The following is a 19,413-nucleotide window of genomic DNA, read 5'->3' on the forward strand; positions in this document are numbered from 1 at the left end:
TTTTCTTTGTTTTAAGAAAAATCACAGTTATGACTGATTTATATATCCCCATAATCTCCTGTGGTTCTGTACAAATTTTGGCTACTTTCACACTGGGGCGGGGGGCAGCGGTAATGTGCTGCTAACTTTAGCGGCGCTTTACTGCTGTAATAGCGGAGCTTTTCGGCCGCTAGCGGGGAGCTTTTAACCCCGCTAATGGCAAAATAAAGGGTTACTAGTGCCTGCAAAGCGCTTTGGCAGCGGTGCCCATTGAGTCCAATGGCAGGGGCGGTGGATGTCCTGCAAGCACGCCGCTCCAGTGTGAAAGCACTCGGGCTTTCACACTGGGGCTGCAGGGGAGGAGTTTTTCAGGCGCTATTTTTAGCCCAAAAGCATCTGAAAAACGCCCCAGTGTGAAAGGGGTCTAACAAAGTAGACAATCTACATGATGATCAACCTTTACTAAATGTAATGTTATTGTAAAGCCTAAACATTTTTTACCTTAATGCATTTCCTGCATTAGGTAAAAACTTTTGCAGTGTGTATGCATGTGTCATATCTGGAAGATCCCTGTGAAAGCTGGAAATCACCACTACTACAATGATGGCTGGTGACCTCTGTCCCTATGCCAAGCTGCTGCCTTGTAAACACAGGTGGTCGTTTGTTCGGCATAGGTGACATTCATAGAATCCGTTGCATTTTCTCAATGAATGCAAAGCATTCTCTGATTTGATGAGATGGAGTGACAGTGACATCACAATCTTCAAGTCCAGCCCCCTTTTCTCTCCAGATCCATTTTGATCCCTTATTACTATCTACATTTCTTTTTAACTTTCTCATCTAATTACTCTTTAAAATGCATGTACTGTAATGTATACTCCTTTATAAAATTTAGCAATTTTTCTCCTTCACTGATGTGCACTGATGAAGCTGCACTGATAGGCACCGCTGATGGGCACTGATGAGCACTGGTAAGCAGCACTGGTAGGTGACACGGATGAGGCTGATGGACACCGATTGGCAGCACTGATAGATGGCACTGATGGGCACTACTGATGGCACTGAAAGGTTGCACTGATTGGCACTGAATGGTGGCACTCATGGGCAGTGAAAGTTGGCACTCATGGGCACAGATTAGCAGCACTTGTGGGCACTGATCGTGAGGAGAAAAAAAGCCAGTAACCTGCTCCTGTTTACTTCCTGATCAGCTGTTACTGGCCCCTCACCCAGTTCTGAGATCAGCCAAGTCCGAAGGACTCTGATCACGGGGCACGCGAGCATCACGATCACAGGAGGATGCCTATTGACTCCCTCACGGCACTGGAATTCCATGCTGTAGATGTCATTAGACTTTAGCGTGGGGGGAAAGTGGTTAAGGACCATAAAAGAACATAGAAAGGTTTTGGCTGAAAAAAAAAAGACAGAGTAGTCCACAGTGTCTGCCTATTCTTTTTTTTTTCTTTTGTTAACTTTTTTGTCTGAGTATAGATCTAGGTTTGTCCCAAGCATGTTTAAAGCCATTTACTGTTGACGGTCTTACTACTTCTGCTGGAAGTTTATTCCAAGCATCAACTACACTTTCAGTAAAATATTACTTTATAAAATTAGTTTTGAACTTTCCTCCAGTTAGTTTGAGGTCATGCTCCCGTGTTCTTGATTTTGATTTCATATTAAAAAAAAACTGCCCTACTGAACCTTATTCAACCCCTTGATGTATTTAAAGGTTTCAATCATGTCTCTCCTTTCCCTTCTTTCCTCCAGATTGTACATATTAAAGTGGATGTAAACCCAATGTCATCCTTTCTAAACTACTGCCATAGGGGCTATCTATAAGGATATACATGCCTCCTGCATGTATCTTTACCTGTCAAATGTCTCCCCTCTGTCTGTTATTAGACCCGAAAAACTGCAGATTCTGTGGGTGGGTCTGTTGTCTGGAGCTCGGTGGGTGGAGTCGTGATGTCTGTAGACTCCTCGCCCACCTCTACACTCCCCTTGTCAATATTCATTTTCTCCTGTGTATTTCTAACACTGAACTTCTGCTATGATCTCTAACATCCAGTGAAAAGACAGGAAAGTAACCACATGACTTCAGCATGCCAAATCATGCTGAGTTGTGAAACAGCCAAACCTTGCAGAGCTGCTGAAGAAAGGAGTGGGGGTGGGAATTAAAAAATAATGCCTGTCTTAGGTTAGTGCACAAGATATGTAAATGACCTGTCACTCACAGCAAGGGGGAGGATTTGACAAAGTTTTTCTCAGTTTGCCAAGATTTTTCTCACTGAACAATAAAAGAGGATTGCTCAGAGATGGATTAACTCTGTGTGGCAAGACTGGGCTCAAATGATAGGAAATCTTATACTCTACAGTATGAAAAAAAAAAAAAAATTCGGGTTTACATCCACTTTAAGTTCCTGAAGTCTCTCCTGATATGTTTTATCCCCCAGAACTTTCACCATTTTTGCTACCCATCTCTGGACTTGTTCTATCTAACAATATCTTATCTTCTCCTTAGATAGGATCCATCTTATCCTTTTACCTTATCCCTCACCCCTCCAGGCTTCCTCCTCCCCAGATCAACCCAAGCTGCTCTCCTGACATCATGTACAATGCCGGACCAGCAGTTCTACATGGTAAGTGAGGATGAGAAGGGGCTTCCTACAATCCAGAGCGTTGGAGTGAGGGAGGAGAGCACTGGCTGCTGGGGGGAAGCCTGGGATAAGGCAAGTTAAACTGATTTTTAATGTAAAGAAATGAGCATTTAACATTTAATGAGCATTTAACCCTATGCAAGGTCAGGTTTGAAATCTCCCTGGAGTTCAGCTTTAGCTCCTAGTTTTTACCAGCTGCTAAGTGGTTATCACTCCTTCCTGGAAGTTTACTCTATGTTAGAATGCAAGCTCCTCTGTGCCAGAGACAGGTAAGAAAGGTTATTTGACTGTACTCTAGCTCTGTGTAATATGTCAGCAGTATATCAATAAAAGAAATAAAATAAATACTTGGCCACTGAATCATTCTTTGTACACATTAGAAGACATTTTGACAAGACAATTCAATCAGATGATGATTGCCAGGGTTAATATGTACAATAAATAGGTTAGGAATGTCTAAAAAAAAAGAAAATACTTGTACATGGGCAGTGCCCGTGACTTATAAATATGTTGCGTAACAAAGAAGGAGCGAGTGGAAAAATGTAGCAAGCCCTGTACATTACCAACACCATCCCATTTAATAACAGGATACAGCCAAGTAATGAACACCTATTAAAAAGCATTAACTAATCAAACCAGTCTTAACAAGTTTTTAACATCCCACTCAGATCAACCCACAGATCCACTCACAGCTGTTCCTGCCGTCACACACCGCAGATCCATGGAAGAGAACATTCTGCACATGTATTAAAGAGGAAGTAAACTCTCCCACTCTGATGCTGCTTTTCATTTAGTCCATTATAATAAGTAATTATCAAACTATAGCCACTGTAATCCAGCCCAAATCGCATATTACTTACTTGTTTCCAGGAGTAAGGCAGCGCCATCTTAAGTATTGTTTGAGTCCACAGTAGAGTGTAGTTCCGCCCTTACATTGAGCACTTCCTGTACTGTTAACCAAGCCTCCTTCCCAATCCAACGTTTCTATGGCAATCCTGCTTCACTGCTCATAGCTGACTTGTTTTATTTCATAGTATTTACTTGTGCCGATTATCTAGTGTTTGCCTGTGTCAGTCTTATCATCTTCAGCTGATAAGGCTGCAGTAATGCTGTCCGATGGCCAGGTTTACACTGCATGTGATGTCACATGGTCACATGGGGTGTAGTAGGAAGCTCTGAGTGATTATGCAGTCTCGTGGGATTTCAGAGTTGTGCCGTAGGAAGATCTGATAATACACAGAGTGTGCCGTAGATCAGGGGAGATCTGGGCATGCTCAGTGAAGTCATTCTAAAGAACAAAAAAAGATTACAACAATACTAAGCAAGTAAGGAGATATCTACAAGCAGTGTCCATTAGGGTTTTTTATGCTGATTTACATGGGACAAGGTTGTCAGGGAGAGTTTACAACCACTTTAAGTGAACCTTTGATTTGCAGATCCTGCACCATTCTTTTGCCTCTGCACTGTGATGGGACAATATGGAGGTGTGGGAGGCTGGAGGGGTCATGTCAGCTTGGACCTAAATCAGAAAGCGTTGGAAAAATGAGTGAATTTGTCTAATAGCACCCAGGGATTCAGGTGCTCATGGGGAAGCTTGAGGGTTTATGTAGGCATATCAGGGTGCTTGCATTTTATTCCTTCAGAATTTAGGAAGTGACCAATGTACTTTAAAGCAAAATTAAGTTTAAAGCGGACCTTCAGTCATTTTTTCATCTTTGCATCTATTAAATTTTCTGCTCTTGTTGTTTTCATTTTGGATTGTAAAACATTTTTTTTCTGCCAGTAAATACCTTATACAGCCCACTTCCTGTTTCTTGTCTGGTAAAAAGCCTAGGCTTATGACATCATGCACAGCTCTCTCTCTCACTCTCATGAAAGTCTGCCAGGAAGGGAGGGCAGATGAGTCATAGGAGGGCCAATCAGAGCTGCAGAGCTGGAGGTGTGCCTCTGTGTGTCTGTGTAAATCCAGGAAGTGAACAGGCAGCAGCTTCAGCTGCCCACAGTTAAAATGGCTGCAGCCAGACTCAGTGGAGGGAGATTTCTGCAGCATATTTGGCAAGTACAGAATCACAGTATATATAAAATAATATGCAAAGTGGTTGGAGGGAAGCTTCAGAATGGCAAAGATGTTTTTATTACAAATTATGTGAGCAGACTGCAATTCCTGTTTAACGTTATAAAAATAAAAAAGTTATATTGAATTATGTATTCTTAACACAAAAAGTACCTGCTATTGCTCTCAGCCTCCTCCACAGTGATCTGACTTCCTGTTAGAGGGTGGCTACATTTGTTCTCAATGGTCACTGTATATAGGAATGTTGCCACCTCTTGCTCTCTACTGAGATGGACTATAAGCTATGAACTATGGGATTTGTAGTGTGCATAGAACAGTTCTCATGACCTCCATTAACATACACTGCTCATTCTAAACAAACAGAAGATGGAAAAAGAGAAGCAAGGAGTCCACAAAAGGAGGCAGAAAAACACTTTCATGAAAAACAGATCCACGGGACCATTAACCACTTGACCTCTGGAAGATTTACCCCATTCATGACCAGGCAATTTTTTGCTTTTTGGCACTGCGTTACTTTAACTGACAATTGTGCAGTCACGCAAATAGAGCCACCTCTGGATTTTATTTTTTGCACTATAAATGAAAAAAAAAAAAAACGAAAAATGAAAGAAGACCGAAAATTTTGAAAAACAATATTTTTTACTTTCTGCTATAAAACATAACCAATACAAAAAAAAAAAAAAAAATCTTATTTCTTCAAAAATTTAAGTAAATATGTAATCTGCTACAAATTTTTGGTAAACAAAATACCAATAAGCGTATATTGATTGGTTTGCGTAAATCTTATAGCGTCTAACTATGGTATACATACTGGAATTTTTATTATTTTTTTTTTATATCAGTAATGGTGGCTATCAGCGAAGCGGGACTGCAATATTGCGGCGGACAACATGATACTGACACTTTGTGAGAACCAGTGACACCAATATAGTGATCAGTGCTAAAAATATACACTGTCACTGTACTAATGGCACTGGCTGGGAAGGGGTTAACATCAGGGGCGATCAAAGGGTTAAATGTGTGCCAGTGTTTTTGTGTTTACTGTAAGGCAATTTTACTAAGGGATGTGACAGTTTTTACTCCCTGAAAACAGGGCAAAAACCGGCACATCCCCGCTGATAGGACAGAGCTCTGTATTGTTTGTCCTGTCCTGTCTTCCTTCTCGCCAATCAGCGTGTGCCGGCAAACATCCATTGGCCAGCACTCACTGACTGAATTGTGCTGTGTCTAATCACAGCACAGCCAGCGCCCCGGCCTCACCGACCTGGAAGTACTAGATCACTTACTAACTATGAGATCCAGCACAGGAGAGCCACTTTGCTGCCGTATAACGGTGTTATGTGGTCGGCAAGTTGTTAGGTATAGGGTGTGTATGGATTATGTTTTGGAGAATAAGGTTGTTGTTTAGTGTCACTTTAAAGAGCTTTTTCACTCTATAAACAAATATGTAAAAAAGTCATCAGATACAAATACTGTAGCTGCTGACTTTTAAAAAAAAACACACATACACTTTCCTGTCCCTGGATCCAGCGATGCCCTCACTCGACTCCTGGCTCTTTGTCGGTCATCGGATCTAGTCACCGGCATCCTAACTATGGGCAGCTGACTTGGACTCCTTGCAGCTTCACAGCTGATTGCCCACTGCACATGCACAAGCCGCTCTGTGCCCTGTGATTGGTCCTGTAGTCTCCTGGGACATGTCCCAAGAGGCTGTGGCGGGGGGCAGATATAAAAGACTCCAGGCAAATTAAAAGACACACGTACATAAAGCTCTGTATTCATTAATAACATCCTATTATTTTTTGAATGCAAGCACCTGCATTTGTATTGATATCAGCCTACTGGAGCTCCTATGCAGCAAAGCACAAACTGGGGGAGGAAGAAACAAAAGCCAACCAGTTGTGCAGCAGAGCGATGAGCATGCTGATAGGAGAAGAGAGCAGAGTGACAGAGGTAAGCTCAGTCTGCTGTTTGTCAAAGTCACTCAAATCCTTGCGCTTGCCCATTTTTTCTGGTTTCAACACATCAGCTTCAGGGACAACACATTCACTTGCTGACTAATATATCCCACCCACTTTCAGATGCCTTTGTAATGCTATAATCAATGTTATTCAATTTACCTGCCAGTGGTCATAATGTTATGGCTGATTGGCATATACAGTGCCGTACCCACTAGTGGATTTTCAAACAACATTCATATGAACATTCATATAAAAATTCACAGTGAGTTGAAAGACGTGATTTGAAAGTACTTCAATATTTCATTTGCTTTTAACATTTAGTTTGGATGAATGGACTTTGCCGGTTAGAACATTATTCATTTGGGAAAAAACTCCCATCCTGCTTCTTCAAATTTTACTGCTATTGCATATGCATGTCCATTTGACCCCAACTAACAATTAAAAAATTTAATTAATGTACATTAAAGTCATTTTTTGTATGGTCAGTTTAAGGCCAATAACAGCCGCGTTCGCACGCTCCCCCCTTCCACGTACAAAGCAGGGCTAATGGAGAAAAGCAAGATGTGAATAAAATACTCGTGATAAAGAGGCAGTTTCATTTTCACGAGTCAAGTTTTCCTCACGCGGGGAGCTCAAACCGGGATACTAATGAAACATGGCACACAATAGAGAAGCCTCAATATTATGCCACACACCGCTGGCGGCAGGAAATGTCCAAGCATTTCAAATGTCATTACTGCATGTTACATAAAGCGTCGCAGAGAAGGCTGAAACTAAATAAATTACTGACTGCTGAGACATAGGCACTGCATAAAATGTGCAATTATAGGATTGGGGCTTTTATTATATTGTATGTATCATTCACACACACAGTATCTCACAAAAGTGAGTACACCCCTCACATTTTTGTAAATATTTTATTATATATTTTCATGTGACAACACTGAAGAAATTACACTTTGCTACATCTTTATGTAAAGCAACTTTTTTTTTCAGATCCTCAGAGAGTTCTTTGCCATGAGGTGCCATGTCGAACTTCCAGTGACCAGTATGAGAGAGTGAGAGCGATAACGCCAAATTTAACACACCTGAGACTTTGTAACACTAACAAGTCACATGGCCCCAGGGAGGGAAAATGTTTAATTGGGCCCAATTTGGACATTTTCCCTTAGGGGTGTACTCACTTTTGTTGCCAGCATTTTAGACATTAATGGCTGTGTGTTGAGTTATTTTGAGGGGACAGCAAATTTACATTGTTATACAAGCTGTACACTCACTACTTTACATTGTAGCAAAGTGTCATTTCTTCAGTGTTGTCACATGAAAAGATATATTTACAAAAATGTGAGGGGTGTACTCACTTTTGTGAGATATATATATACACACACACACATACTGACCACCCACCACAACATGACCACCCAACCAGTCAAGACAGCCCTGAACCATCAGGCATGGACACCACTAGATCTCTGAAAGTATGTTGTGGTATCTGGCACCAAGCCATCAGTAGAAGATCATTAGATCATTGCCTCTGCCAGCTTGCCTTCCTCCCTCCCATACTGCATCCTGGTGCCATCTCTTCCCTGGGGTAAGCAACGCACACGCACCTGACCATCCTCAGGATTGGAAAAAAAAAAAAAAGGTAATTCATCAGACCAGGCCACCTTCTTCCATTGCTCCGTGGTCCAGTTCTGATGCTCACATGCCCATTGTAAGCACTTTTGGCTGTGGACATGGGTCAGAATGGGCACCCTGACTGGTCTGTGGCAACACAGCACCATGAACAACAAACTGCGATGCTCTGTGTGTTTTGACTCAGAGCCAGCATTCTATTTTTCAGCAGTTTGAGATACAGTAGCTTCTCTATTGAATCAGACTAAACAGGCCAGACTTTGCTCCCCACGTCTATTATTGAGCCTTAGCTGCCCATGACCCTTTCTCTGGTTCCTGGTTTTCCTTCCTTGGACCACTTTTTGTAGGTCTTGAATACTGCAGCCCAAGAACATTCAACAAGAGCTACAGTTTTGGAGTTGCTCTGATTCAGTCATATAGTGATTACAATGTGGCCCTTGTCAAAGTCACTCAAATTCTTACACTTGCCCATTTTTTTTTTTATTTTTGCTTTCAACTCATCAATTTCACCTTATTTGAATGAGATAATCAACGCTATTGACTATTATTAATTTGTCGTGTCAATGATCATAATGTTATGGCTAGTGTGTGTACACACATTGACACATACAATAGAGATCATTTTTTACTAATACTTGTTTGTTGTATGCAACGGGCATCAGTGAGAGTTCTACAAGAGCCCTGAATGAGTTTCATACATTTATACATAGCTCCCTTTTTCCCCTCTTTCCTCCTTAGTCATCCCTCTTTTTTGGCCTGGTGTATGGAACGCTATAAAAAATATACTATCAAAAGTAAGTATATAGTTTACACAGCTGAAATAAGATGTGCGTGTGATTTTTATTATCCAGCAATCTCCATAGCCCTGTATATTCTATTTCCTTAAGAAGACATCTAAAAGTTTTTAAGGAAGCCATTGACACATTCAGCTAGTACTGTATCAGTTCCTGGGAGAGGGAGTTCCATATTTTTGCTGCTCTAACAGTAAAGAACCTGTTGTCTCAATATAAAGCTGGTCATAGATTGAAATTTGGTAGGTTCAGCAGGGATTAGACAGATTTCAATTCATGTGTGGCTGCTCCTTTTCAACAGAAGTCGATCTAACAATTGATTTCTAACGAATGGGTTTGTTGGTAAATTTTTTTAGATCAGCGCCTGCAGCTACTGATCAGTGTATTCTGACAGCGGAGAGTCCCCACTGTCACAATACGTCGTCTCTGCAGGGAGGCTTCTTCTATCCACCATTGTAAAAAAAAAAAAAAACTTAGTGATAATAAAGGCTATAGTTCTTTATTTATTGAAATTAAAAAAGAGGTTATACTAACCTGCTCTGTGCAACGATATCGCGCAGAGCGACCCTTTACCTTTTCTCTGGTAGTCAACCACCCGTGCTCTCCTCCTTTATGCATATGCTCCCTTTGCGAGCCCTGTGCCATGTGAGCACCCATGTGGGCGTGTTACCAAGCCAGGCTGTGTGCAGCTACAGACACACATAGTGTGGCTTGGTCACACCCCCCGCTCCCTCCTCACAGGATTTGACTGACAGCAGCAGGACCAATGGCTCCCACCGCTGCCTGTGTCTCCTGTGGGAACAGAAAGTCAATGAATCGGTACTGAAGACAAGCCAAGGAGGGAAATACAGGGGGCTAAAGAGCTGGGGGGGGGGGTTTTACCATAATGGTGAGAATAAAAGGTAAAAAATATGTATAGACTTTAGAAAACTGCAACCTCTAAATAATTGAGATTGTTATTATAAAGAGTTTGTATAAAAAGGAAAAGAAGGGGTGAAATATGTTTAACCAATCATTTTTTGCATATTTTTTTTAAAGGGTCAGTCCTCTCAAGAATAATGTTTTAGTTTTTAGGTAAAAGAAAAAAGAATTGCGCTAGGTGGTAAGCAAAAACGGTGATGATAATAAGTGAAAAAAACGTGAAGGAGGTCCTGCAGCTGAACACTATAAGCCCAATACAAGGGCACATAGAAAAAGTTAAAAAAGAGAGAAGTGCAGCACTGGACTAATAACCAAGTGAATAAATGTGTGGTTAAACACGTGTAAAATGTTATGACCAAAAATTATTAATCCATTGAAATTAAACAGCAATGGTGAGAAACAACAAATGATATTAACTAGTGAGGAACCATACCATATAAAGTGTATAAATGGTAAAACACAAATACAAATGATTAAAATAAAGTTCATAAATGTAATAAGAGAAAAAAAGTTCATATATGTGATAAAGGAAAAATCAAATCCACAGATAAGCCAAAGCAGAGTTCGAAGTCATGTGGTCCATCTAGTATAGCTCGCCACCAGATGATAAAAAATTGGAGGCTTACCAGAGAGCCTGCGACCGCCCTTACTCAGGGGGGTCAATACAGGCTTAGTAGTGGAGGGTGGACTCCTGGGGATGTCTCACAGTGGATTCCATGGGTTATCCTGCCGGTCTCCTTCCTAGGCAGCTGATCAGCAGTAGCAGGGGCACCAGTGTAGAGGGAATGCTCCCAGGCGCGCTTCCAATGCTTCTTCCCAAAGAGATCAGGCAAAGATGAACCACAGATCCCAAAAAAAGGAAGGGGGACTCCAATAGTGTAGATAAACTATAACTGTTTGGTTTATTCGATAAAATAGTAGATAAAAGCAGTTACAGCAAAATGACAAAGTAAAACTCCTTTGCCGTTTAAAATGGAATCGCGCATGCGCGATGCGTGCTAGCGCGATTCCGTTTTAAACGGCAAAGGAGTTTTATCTACTATTTTATCAAATTTTATCGAATAAACCAAACAGTTATAGTTTATCTACACTATTGGAGTCCCGCTTCCTTTTTTTGGGATCTGTGGTTCATCTTTGCCTGATCTCTTTGGGAATAAGCATTGGAAGCGCCCCTGGGAGCATTCCCTCTACACTGGTGCCCCTGCTACTGCTGATCAGCTGCCTAGGAAGGAGACCGGCAGGATAACCCATGGAATCCACTGTGAGACATCCCCAGGAGTCCACCCTCCACTACTAAGCCTGTATTGACCCCCCTGAGTAAGGGCGGTCGCAGGCTCTCTGGTAAGCCTCCAATTTTTTATCATCTGGTGGCGAGCTATACTAGCGGTGGACCACATGACTTCGAACTCTGCTTTGGCTTATCTGTGGATTTGATTTTTCCTTTATCACATATATGAACTTAGATCAAATCATGGCAAGACAGGCATAACAACCCAACGCGTTTCGTCCTACCCCAGGCGTCGAGGTAGGACGCCTGGGGTAGCGTCGGGTTGTTATGCCTGTCTTGCCACTATTTGATCTAAGCGCTTTTTTATATTGCTCTATACCTGACTTCTACCTTTAAGCCAGGGTGTGTTTTTACTGCTTCGTTTTTAAATAAAGCTTTTCAAATAAGCTGATTTACGCTATGGGGAAGTCTTCTTTTTGATCCCTGTCTCATTTGAGGACCTTTACCTATTCTATGGAGCCAGTACTTTTGTGAGCAGTTTCTTACTCACATCTTGGATACCGGGAGCCGTTGGGACCAGAGAGGTTCGGTCGGTGAGTGCCGCAGTTTCCTTCATCGCCTCCAGCTGTTGTGGAATATCTCCCCTGCTCCATTACAAGCTTGTCTGACTCCCAAGCCGCTGGCTGGGGAGTCCACCACTGCTGGTAAGCGTATTTTTGCCTATCCTTTTCATATATAAGTTGGATACCTTATCCTGTGGATGCCATTCCCGGATTCAAGGACCCCATACTACCGTCTCCGGTTGTTGTTGATCGTCCTAGCCATATCCCCAGAGGCCTACTCATTTATTCATGTTGGACTTTTAGTCATGTCAGTTACTTACTAGTTATGTGGAACTTTTAGTTTTAACAGCAGTCCATGTTGTTTAATGTGTTGTATCAGTTTCATTTTTACCTTCCACTTTATGTTTACATCATGTATTTGCGTCACTGCATCTCCCAAGATGTCTTCCTTAATTAGTTCACTATCTGTTCATGTTTTCCAACTACTCATCACCATAATTTGGGATCTGTAGTGAGTTATTCAGGATTCACATTTATCCTTTCAAATTTTTCTATCACTACCTTATAGGGACGTACTTCTGCTAGTGTCAGCTATCAGTTTATACACTGCCTTTTTTTCTCAATGTTTTACTAATTACACAGATTGTCCCTATTTCCACTTTGTATTACCTATCTTTGCTAGTGCCTAGCTAATAGTTTACACACGATCAATTTTGTGTTTCATTAATACACTTTATTGCGCATATCGTCTCTCAGATGTCTATTCTGTCAGGCTTTGCCCAATAACGCACATATAGATTATCTGTTTTCAGCGCCACACTTATCTTTATTATGTTTCTCACCATTGTTTAATTTCAATGGATTAATAATTTTTGGTCATATTTTACACGTGTTTAACCACACATTTATTCACTTGGTTATTAGTCCAGTGCTGCACTGCTCTCTTTTTTAACTTTTTAGGTAGGTAGAGAAATGAACCACCTGCCGGCTTCTTATATCTCACAGTGAGATTTATACCACCAATTTCCACCTTCTGTGACCATTAAGAGCCCACTTGAAAGTGTTGTTCCACTCTCTATGTCAGGACTCCCTTGCTTTGCACAGTGTATGTCTAACACTAAGAACACACAGGAGAGACAGAGGGAGGCCATTATGTACTGATCAAATATTATGGTGTTTAAAGAGGTCCAGAACCTGTTAGTGCTGTCTAGCAGGGTTGTTTCTATCACAAAACTAACTGGCTAATGAGAATTACAAAGTCTTTGGCAGGTAAAGTAGTTTACATATGCATTCCATGTATTTAACCGTTTGTCTAGCGTAGGGGTAGGCAACCTCGGCCCTTTAGCTTTAAACTAACAGATTTCCCCCACTGGTTCCAACTTAAAAACAGATCTTGCATCAGAAGCATTCTACCAGCATCTCTAGTGTATTGTATCCAAGGGCATTCCCATTGTACCCATGCAGATTTTGCCTTATTTTCAAAATGTATTTCTACATGTTACTGAAAGTGCACAAGCCCAGTTAGTCATAGAAAATGAATATTCATTATAAATATTTCATATTCTAGTATTTGCAGCCAGCAGGTGGCAAGCTGTAAGCAAAAGTACCAGAAAGAGGCTCAGATAACAGCTGCTGCTGTAAAACAGACCTAAAAAGCAGGGAGATCACATTACACATACTGCACAGAACCTGCCAGAAGAGGGATTCACCACTCTTCTTATTGCTTAGAACAGGTAAACCTGAACTACAGGCTCCATTAAAAATTCACAGCTTAGGTAGTAAGAGGAAAAAATGTACATAAAACAAAACATCAGCTTATTTACTGTATAATCAGTATACTATCCCTTTAAATATTACTGCAGATGATGCGGATGTATTTGCCGGCTCAAAAAATGTCATCTCACAAATACAAATTTCGGTAACACAGGTATATGTTATCATACTAGACGCATGGCATACCTCCAAAGTGTACAGGAATTTCGATCTTTGGGCCTATGACATAATGCCCTTCTTCCAAACTGTGAGCTGTGATCGTTGTCCATTGCCGGCATGAGTGTATCAAGAGATAATCATTCTCCCGAAGGCCTTCAATGTTCTCTCCTAAAAAAACACAATGACAGTTATACTACTAATTATTAAGATTTTGAAATTGTGACATTACCGCTAACTATTACTGCTGTGAACATATCCTTAAAGTGTTACCAAAACCAGAACCTGTATTCACTTTATCTGGTCTCCCACAGTACACGGAAAAAATGGAAATACAATTATTTTAGTAAATATAAACTGCTAAATGCCTTTTCTCATCAGCAGTATATAGGAGTCTTGTGACTTGCATCGGTGTCTTTATAAGCTTGTAGGAGGAGTTCTGTCTGGACAGTGCTGATTGGCCCTGTGCTGATCACATGCACTCTCCCAAGAAAAAAAAAAAATAAAACTCTAGCAATACACACCAAACTGAGCATGTGCAGCCTGACTCCTAATGCTCTGTTCTATCGAGAGAGATGGGTTGCAGTCAGTTAAAGAAGAGGATCTGTGCAGACAGGATCACACAGCTGTTATACAAAATGCAGAGGATTAACCCGTTCCACAGTGAATATAAAAAGCATGCTTTACTGCATATACACACACACACACACTGATGTTACTGTTGTGGGTTTAGTAACACTTTAAAGTGGTTGAAAACCCTTACCTATACCCAGTGAAGTGACTGGCTGCAGGTGATACAGAGAGATTAAACAAATCTTCCTACATAAATTGTACCTGTGTAACTACAGCCATCTTTCCCCTACAGCCATTCAAAGTGCAGAATTTACACCGGATCTCTCAGCTCAGAAAAGCAGGGGGCGGAGAACTGAAGTTATATCAGTTAAGAGAGCTGATTGGAGGGAAGGGACACACCCCCCTTCACAAAGCACACAGGAAGGCAGAGGCTGTCAATCACAGGTTGTGCCCTCCCGTGTTACCATTTTTCTCCTGGTGTCAGGAAAACCCATCAGAAGAGACTCCAACAGATAGCAGAGGAACGAGGCAGCGAGTACACACTATACAGGAATATTCTTTGCTCATATATCACGTCTAGAGCTTTACAACTACTTTAAGCAGGGTACACATGGATTGAAACTGTGTGTAGCCCTCTGTTTGCCAGAAGCTGATCGTCAGATTGGCTACTGTTGAATGGTCCTGCTGGAAAACCTGCATTCAATCATCAATCAGCACTGACCAATGTATTCTGAAAGAAGGTAGTCCCTGCTGTCAGAATACTATAGTGGGTGGGGGAGATCCCTGCATCCACATTGCTTATGTGAATGCAGAAATCTGATTTTTTTTTTCCTTTCAGCCCCCTGAACCCTCACATAGTGTGTATCCAGCTTTACTAATCTTCTTATAAGATAGATACGTTGAGGAGTCATGGCTGAAAAAAGACCAAGTGACATATCGAGTCAGCCCCATTTTGTCTGAGTATAGCATAATGTTTGACCTAAGCATGGTTGAATCCACTTACTGTTGATGGACTCACTACCTCTATAGGCTGTCGATTCTAAGGTCAGTTTTGAACTTTCCTCCTACTCGATTAGGGTCATGTCCCAATTTTAAAAATATTGCAAACATTTTCTCTTTAAATGAGACTGCTGGTGATTTAGCTATTTGGCAAACTATCATGTGCTTAGAACAAATGCCAAACGCTATGTTAAATCTCAAATGCCATGCGTTCCTGGGTACAATGCCAACACAACGGGATTTAAAGTGGCACTAAGCTCACGTTTTTTTTTTACCTAAATCTATGGCTTTGTTTTTTGTTTGTTTTTTTAAGTCTCTAACCATTGTTTTCACATGCTTCCCTATATGTGTACTACAATTCCCATAGAGCTGAATGTATGTGTGTGTAAATGTGTAGTCCATCTCGAGGACAAGCAGGAAATGGTAGCTACGTCCACATACACAAAACGGGAGCATGGAGAACCAAGGTGGCCACCCTTGATTAGGAAGTCTGAGAAAAGCAGAAAAAAGCTTGCACAGCAATACAGATCAGTGGGGAGGTGTGTTTCTATTCATTTTAAAGGGCACCCCAAAACACTTTTCATAAGCACATGTGCTACACAATGTCACAACCATCTGTGTGTTGGGGCATGTTGAGAAAAAAAAAAAAAAAAGAAGAGGTTATGTCTGAAATGTGGCGTGACTATAAATAGGGGCCTGAAACACTGTATGTGCCTATAGTAATGCAATGCACTGTACAGATGTGAAGAGGACTTGATAGGATCCAAAAGACATTCGAATATACAAATACTACTGTACTGTATTTTCATTTCTTTGGAGAAGCTAAAATGTTGTAAAAAAAAAAAATAATAAAAAAAATAAAAAATCAACCTTTAAAACCCCATACATAGACAGTGAGTGCATTGCACTACACACATTATTTGATTATTAGTATTACTATTGTTATTATAATAGTATATCTATATATATTATTATTTATATTTAGTATATTAGTATTATAGTATATATTAGTATTATCATCATTATAGTAGTATTATTTAAAACACATATTTTTGACTGGTCGGCCAATACACCTTAAACCTAACAACATTTTTTCCAATACATCAAATCACAACCCATAGATGGCTCCCATATCTGCATTGTGTTGCGCCAACATGCACTGAGGTGCCACTTCAAAAATGGCAGCCTAGTAAGCACACCAATGCATGAACAATGCATTAACAATGCATTTTCATTATACTGTTTTACATTTTTCAATAAACTAAACCATTATGTGAGGAAACCTGTTCTGTTTTTCCTCTATGAATGCCAGGAACTTGGTGGGTAGCAGTGTGAAGAACACAAGAACTGCAAGGATCATGACAGAATGAAGGTGGATGGGATGGTGTGCAACCATGTAAGGCTGGTGCGAGAGCTTGAGCGAGATATAACCTACCCTAGTGTGGTCTGATACCTCCAGTAACTTGCAACACAGGGGACAATGATGGAGATTACCAAGAATAGGAAGATGTTGCTGTTAAAGGGATTACTGTTTTTACACTTTCTACTTTGCAATTGTCTCAGCTGCTGTCTAGATTGGAGAAATAGGATCCCGATGTGTAAGTTTATTTGTCCATGTATTACTGTGGGTTATGACAAAGTGCGCCTTATCACAATGTAATGTGAAACCAGCCTTAACGTGACTCTGTTACTAAACTAAATGAGCCCATAATAGATATAAAGGAGGAAAGCGAATAATACCGCTCCTACCTCCAGCACCACCAAACTGGAGAAATGGTGACTATTACCTTTCCTGCCCCCAAACTGCGCTCCAGTCCAAAGAAAGGCATTGGACACCATCACTTTCTGGTGTGTTAATCTCCTGGGCCTCCCCAACACTTAGTGGTTCCTCCCACCAACTTCCATGTCACTACTGTTTCCTGCATGAGCAGAACCAATGGCATCCATGGGGGACCAAGAGATTAAAGCCTCATACACACAATCGGATTTTCCGAAGACAAAACCTTGGACTTTTGTGCGAAGGCCCCAAACTTGTCTTGCATACAAATGGCACACAATTGTTGGCCAACAAACATGAACGTAGTGACGTACTACTTGTTTTTTTAGCTCTTTAGTGCAACCCTTTGGGCTCCTTCTACTAATTTCGTGTTAGTAGAAGTTTGGAGAGTGTTGATTTGCGCTTTTCATTTTGCGCTTTTCAGTTAGTTTCTGAACGGCTATTCATGAACTAACCATGTTGCAGAATCGGAGGAGATAACGTGATATTTATTATTGGACTTGGAGTTATTGCTTTGACCCAAGTCCAGTCCAGGAACAGGAGGAGGAGGAGGATTTCTTGGACCAAAAATTGGTTGCTTTATTAATCGTGACCAATTATGTCATATGCCTTTGCTATGGGAGCTCCAGGAGAATAATCCAGAAGATTTTCAGACTTAACTCCGGATGACGGACCCCTGCTTGCACCAACTCTTGGCATTGTTGACCCCCTATATTAAGAAGCAGGACTCATGCATGAGGCCTTTATTTAATTTTTTGGTTGAATAATGCCTTGATTTGGTATATTTTCTATATTTTTGGATGCATAGAATGCACCTTTTGGTTAAGTTCTATTGACAGATAACAAATAAAATTAGACATGCTTTCTTTTTGTAATGCACAATAAAAAAAATTGTGGCAAATACTTGGCTATGTGTTTTACTTTAAATGACAGTTTGGGGCAGTTACATTTTAAAAAATACAATGTAAAATTAACAAGGGACACCAACATAGATGTATCTTTGATCTTAAAGCGGAGGTTCACACAAAAATTGAACCTCCGCTTTTCGGACCCCTCCCCCCCTCTGGTGTCACATTTGGCACATTTCAGGGGGGAGGGGGGTGCTAATACCTGTCTAAGACAGGTATTTGCACCCACTTCCGGGCATAGACTCCCACGGGAGTCTATGCCTCTTCTTGTCCCGCTGCGCTGTCTGCTGGGACACACACGGGTCCCATAGACAGCACGGACCATTCAGATTGTGTTGCGCGACTCGCGCATACGCAGCAGGGAACCGGGAAGTGAAGCCGCAAAGCTTAATTTCCTGATTCCAATACTGAAGATGGCGGCGGCAGCATCCGAGGACCGAGGGACCGTTCGGCCTCGGGTGCCGACATCGCTGGACCCTGTGACAGGTAAGTGTCCTTATTTTAAAAGTCAGCAGCTGCAGTATTTGTAGCTGCTGACTTTTAAAAAAAAAAAATTTCATGGGACCCCCTTTTTAAAAACTGCGGGATAATGGTGTTGTGGTAACTTGCACCAAAAAAATTAAAAACAACAAGCATAATATTATTCTTGATATCACTAGAAAAAAAAAGCCTTTGAAAATTTGTTTGCAATAACTCCATCAGTATCACCAGCAAAGCAGCTTCATTATCCCATTAAAGCAGAAGAGAATGTGCGCTGCGTTTGGAGATTTCATAATTTCTCACGTCACGAATGTTAATTCTCCATTACGAATGCTAGTTTACAAGACCAACCACTTCTGGCTCGTCCTTGCATCCAAGCATGCGTGTTTGTACTTTGGACTTTTGTCCGACGGACATCTGTACACACGCTCGGAAAATCCAAAAACAGACATTTGTCCACAGAAAATCAGGCAATTGTCCGATGGAGCGTACAAACGGTTGGATTTTCCGCCAACAGCCTGTCATCACACAATTCCCGTTGGAAAATCCAATCTTGTATACGAGGCTTTAGACTCCCAGAAGTGATGGATTAAGGAGATTTCAGCTAAAAGTTTCTCTGGACTACAGGGCAGTCTGTGGCATAAGTGTCGGGGGAAGCAATCTTCACTTTCTTTTTTACAGGTAAATCTCCTTTGGGCACTTTTAGTTTGGTGGCAGGTTCGCTTTGCACTATCTAGAATATGTTAAATAAAGTGAACAATGGTCCTACAAACAGAACGATCTGCGTTATACATGAGCAAACACATCTGCAACTGTGTTATGTGCAACCAAAGGAAAAGAACGTCAATATTAGGAGACAACACCTGTGCTTTCAAGAGCACTGGTCATCACCGCTGACTGTGGGACAAAAATATGGCAGGCCACCAACTACTGGGACGTGATGA

At 41.2% G+C, this 19,413-nt stretch overlaps 1 protein-coding gene across 1 annotated transcript in view; it reads right to left on the reverse strand.

Annotated features, from left to right (window-relative positions):
- GAREM1 (GRB2 associated regulator of MAPK1 subtype 1) overlaps positions 1–19,413 on the reverse strand; it is a 200,173-nt gene that overhangs the window by 128,716 nt on the left and 52,044 nt on the right. The window contains 1 exon segment of the mRNA XM_073631527.1: positions 13,763–13,903. Within this exon segment, the coding sequence (XP_073487628.1) occupies positions 13,763–13,903 (141 nt within the window).

Source organism: Aquarana catesbeiana, linkage group LG05 (genome assembly GCF_042186555.1).
Source record: "Aquarana catesbeiana isolate 2022-GZ linkage group LG05, ASM4218655v1, whole genome shotgun sequence".
Lineage (NCBI taxonomy): Eukaryota > Metazoa > Chordata > Amphibia > Anura > Ranidae > Aquarana > Aquarana catesbeiana.